At 40.1% G+C, this 5,129-nt stretch overlaps 1 protein-coding gene across 1 annotated transcript in view; it reads right to left on the reverse strand.

Moving 5' to 3' along the window:
* Positions 1-4,288, reverse strand: part of ptpn18 (protein tyrosine phosphatase non-receptor type 18) — a 19,510-nt gene extending 15,222 nt beyond the window's left edge. The window contains exons 1-3 of the mRNA XM_079496016.1: positions 4,158-4,288; positions 234-342; positions 1-62 (exon numbers count right to left, since the gene is read on the reverse strand). The exon at positions 1-62 is cut by the window's left edge and continues 12 nt beyond it. Coding sequence (XP_079352142.1) covers positions 1-62; positions 234-342; positions 4,158-4,244 — 258 coding nt within the window. The 5' untranslated portion in view covers positions 4,245-4,288. The remainder of the gene's footprint in view (positions 63-233; positions 343-4,157) is intronic.
* Between the last annotated feature and the right edge of the window lie 841 nt (positions 4,289-5,129).

The following is a 5,129-nucleotide window of genomic DNA, read 5'->3' on the forward strand; positions in this document are numbered from 1 at the left end:
TGCATTGATATAGTCTGAGTCATTTTGACTGTCACTCCTTAACACCACACGGTTATGGTCATCTACAAACACACATATATTTGGTTTTATATGCAAAAGTGAAAATGCATCGCGCGCGCACACACACACACACACACACACACACACACACACACACACACACACACACACACACACACACACACACACACACACACACACACACACACACACACACACACATACATACATACATGGTAGTATGTCCTTGTATCTGTTCTTCTTGATGTTGTCTGACTGCGCTCCAACCTCTGTGGTCAAACCCAGCTCTGCCTTCAATGCCAGCGTCTGAGAGCGGATGGTCTGTGCAACACAATACAATAAAAATATTATTATATAAACCATCTCATTATTCAACTTTTTATTCTTTTGAGGGGCGCTAGCATGGTCTTAACACAAACATTGAATGCCATTGACAATGAATGGCCAGCTTTGAGTGTTTGTGTAAACATTGTGTAAACTCAAACATTGAAGAAGAAGGTGAAATTGTGATTGGCTGGAATGAGATGATGTATGAATGTATGAATATGATGATGTATGTCTGATGATAAGAGCGCTCCTCACTTCACACAGGTGTGATTTTTGAGGGCCGCTAGCCCCTCCTATATACATCTTTAATGTTTGTCTTTGATGCTTGTTGAAGAAAACGCCAATGTTTGTTTTGAGGACTAATACAAACATTAGCACCCATTGCTTAAACAAACATTGTACGTTGTAATTGATGTTGTAAGATGTTAAGAGCGCCCCTCACTTCACACAGGTGTGACTTTTTAAGTATTTAAAAGTGCTTTTGACAAAACCTCCTAACTCCAAATTTTTGCTTTTTCCATCATGGATTAGAAAGAGTCCAAGAGGTAAAGACTAATAATATGTGATAATATGCAAGCATCTGACCATGTATAAAGTCACCATACCAACTTTGATGAAGCAGTATTTAATTGAGTGAGATTAGGTTGTACTAAAAACATTATTCATTCATATTCATTTCTTTAATTTCCTGAAAAGACATAGGCTAGCTGATTTCTGCCCGACAGCAAAGATATTCTATATAAACAACACAATACAATACAATACAAATATTATACGGTTATTATACGATTGTCAAGTTACGTGTATTACAGACGTACATACCGTACACAAGTACATACATACACACAGAGACATGGTGCATTTATTGTAAGATGTCGGAATTATGAGCGGTCCCCCACAAAGTGGCCCGTTGTGAGCCAAAGTATATATATGGGCTGAAGAGGTTTATGTATGTTTTAATAATCAAAATCTACAAAGTAACTCAAGTTTTCAAATAATTGTAATGGTGTAAAAAGTACAATATTTGCCTCTGCGATGTAGTGGAGTAGAAGTAAAAAGTATTGAAAATTGGAAATGCTCCAATAAAGTAAATTAAAGGACCTCACAATTCTACTTAAGTGCACTAAAAGTACTTATTTACTTTACACCACTGCGCCACTAAGTAACACTAGTTCTTATCTACATTTAGTTTTCTTTATGTTCATGTCTGCGGCTGCCACAGCAGTGTCTGATCTGTAATCAGCCCTCATAGTCACTATAGGTCCTTGTTGGTTCATGGTCTTTTGTTTCGTCTTTCAGTGGGTGAGAGTTATCTTAGTTCAACTGTGTCACCTGCATTCACCACTTAAAGGTTCATGAAACCCCTTTGTAGTTTGTTTTCAAGTTCAGGCTATAACTTCAAGTCAGATGACATCAACAGGGACTTAAACACGGAAAAAGTAATATAGGTTAATATTAATAATGAACTGTGTGTGCGTGTGTGTGTATGTGTGTGTGCATTTTACGCACATACACACGCACGCACGCACGCACGCACGCACACACGCACACACACACACAGAAGACGTATGTGTCTTTCTTTCCAGTAAGTGTGAATGTTGTGCAACATGCACATTCACTGCATGTCTATCCACTGTACATTAAATTTCAAGTTCAAACACACAATGGAAACAACTTCAAAGATATACAGAGAACTGCCTATCATTACATTACATTCACAATCAGTAAGCAGCAGTAGGCCTAGTGGACAAAGTATATGCTCAAGTAAATAGTACAATGTACATTTTCAGAAATGTCCAGAAATTGACATTTTAAGAAAGCAAGCTTGCATTGTGAGCATGTAGATCTGCTATTTTCACTAGTTTTTAATAAGTGGTTACTTCATTTTGTGAGTTTCGGTCCCTATAGAGTACCTGCCTAGAAATGAAGGGTGCGTTCGGATATAGACACACTGAGCACACTGCCAATACAAACTAATAGGCGAGTGCGCTCCCGGTGTAGCCTGGTTTCCAGACCCACTCCACTGAGCACAGTAGGCTCAGAGTCTGACCATCAGGCTACTCCCGGTGCGCATTTCCGAACCCACTGAGTCAAACTGTGAGTTAAACAAGGAAACATGAAGGTTCATTATGAACGACCCTGTGTGCGTGCATGTGTGTGTGTGTGTGTGTGTGTGTGCGTGCGTGTGTGTGTGTCTGTGTGTGTGTGTGTGTGTGTGTGTGTGTGTGTGTGTGTGTGTGTGTGTGTGTGTGTGTGCGCGCGCGCACATGTGTGTGTGTGCATGTGCATGTGCATGTGCATGTGCATGTGCATGTGTGTGTGCGTGCGTGCGTGCGTGCGTGCGTGCGTGCGTGCGTGCGTGCGTGCGTGCGTGCGTGCGTGCGTGCGTGCGTGTGTGCGTGCGTGTGTTTGAAAATGAGGAAATAATACACTGTCTTCACTTCTCATTTTCCGTGCTAAACACACCAAGTTGTCTTATTCACCTTCTACAGTGCAAAACAAACAGGTTCACAGGTTCGATACCCCACATTCGCTAAACTGGGTAGACAGGGTTCAAATTGTTGATATACGAGACTCAGACCTTACAGTTACATTTCTCAGATTGCTCTGAAATGTTTAAAACAAATGAGTGAAACCTGACACTCAAGTAGCAAAACGTCATCTACCCAACTAGTTAATCTTATCATCAGATCATTTCTGCAAAATGGCAACACAACCTATACTTCTCTAAAGAAACAGAAGCCTTTTTTACGTGTCACTTCTGCACAAGATGTAGTGTATGATTATATAGTTGGCAGAGTGGGGCCCTGTCCAGAGCCTGGGCAGAGGCCTTTTGTGGCGGTTCTGGACAACTGTGGGTCCGACCGACTCGACACCGGGCAATGCACTGTGTGGAACGCGTGTGTCGAATTTGAAGTCGGTGGGGCGAACGGTTCTCGAGTTACGTGGATACAGACAGACGTACAGAGACATGGTGCGTTTACAGATCATGCCCGCCTAGATCTTGCGCCACCCCTTACCCCTTATCCCTAAACTTATTTGCCATTTTTTATTATTTTAAAACAAATAGTACAAATAGCCGACGTGTCGATGTAGATTGGCTAGTTGAACTATTTTTAAATGTTTTAAAATAGTAAAAAATGGCAAAATAAGTTTAGGGATAAGGGGTAAGGGGGGTGGTGCAAGATGGGGCCCCATATGTACTGTAGGTATTTGGCATACAAATTGAGGTATGTCATTTTTTATCGCACAGCCCCAGAAAGCTAAACAAATACAAAAATAAAGTGTTAAAATAACTGTAATTCAAAATGTACCTAATATTGTATAATGACTTGGCAAGTGGACATGACCTTTTGGCAAGTATAGCCTACTTGCCTGACGGACAAGTGCCTGTGAGACCTTAGTCTTTAGTGTCAACCTCTGCCCTGTCTCTTGATCCACAGTCACAAATAAAGACTAAAAGTGACTAAAAGTGAAAAGTGACCCCCCCCCACACACACACACACACACACACACACACACACACGACGATTACGATTGATTATATGATTCTATAATTAAATTATTATTTAGGGTAATTAACCCAATTAGCCTAACCTAATTAAAATAACACTGCACACACTTTTACTTTTGCGTTTGGTAAGCCACTTTTGTATTTTACTCAACATTGTAGCCTACTCCACTACTCCCATGTATTCTCACACATTCTTGGAGTAGCCTATAATCCTCAATGTACACAAATGAATTAATTCATGAAGAATACCTGCTATCAGCCTATATCACTGACACTATAGCCTATACTCACTCACCTTGTACTCTGCAGAGAGACTCTCCAGAGCCGCAGGATCTCTAGTTAAAGAGCGCAGCTGTTGAAGCAATGCCGGTAGGTTCTCCATCAAAGCTCTGAATGGAACCAACAACGTCCTAGCGACCTCTGGGCTCTCTGGCAGACATCTCGTTTAACTTTGTTTCCGCGTTACCAGTAAATTAATACGAGAGAGAGAGAGAGAGAGAGAGAGAGAGAGAGAGAGAGAGAGAGAGAGATGCGGGAAGTCTGTCAATCATCTGTGAATTTCTACAGTACTCAGACTCAGAAGACATGTTCATTTTACTTTTTTGTTAATTTAACCACTAAAATGTATTGCATTATGGAACGTACACAGCTTTGTTTACAAATGTATATATTAGGCATATGCCAATACACGTATGAAATGTATATGTATTATAAATGTATTATTTTATATTTCACTCTTGGTTTGGCAATGAAGCCCCTTTAAATTGAATTCAATTAACCACTGAAGCCCTATTTTATGCTCTGTTGTGCAGTAGAAAATCTTAAAATAAACAGCAATAATAATAATAATAATAATACATTAATAATAATAATAATAATAATAATAATAATAATAATAATAATAATAATAATAATAACTAGAAAGGTCGCAATTTTAAAAAATTGCAAAGTGTGGTTGCCGCAGTGGCTTACATATGCCCCTCCCACTGATATTGCCAGCCAATTGCAATGTCGCGTCACCCCTGCGATCATGCGTAAGTAATAATTCGGAGGGGATTTATCCCCCCAAAAATCATGTTTTTGCGACAAACGGTTACATTTCTCGCATTTGCGGTGCCCCCTATGGATGAAAATGGAATTGCTTTTGGTACTTGGTTGATTGAACCACCCGCGACATGTGATTCAAATTTGGGATGGATTGGACATTTCGTTCGTGATTTATGGCATTTTTTGTAAAATAGGCCCCTCCTACTATCTTCGGACAACG

Source organism: Electrona antarctica (assembly GCF_951216825.1).
Source record: "Electrona antarctica genome assembly, chromosome: 2".
NCBI classification, from domain to species: Eukaryota; Metazoa; Chordata; class Actinopteri; order Myctophiformes; family Myctophidae; genus Electrona; species Electrona antarctica.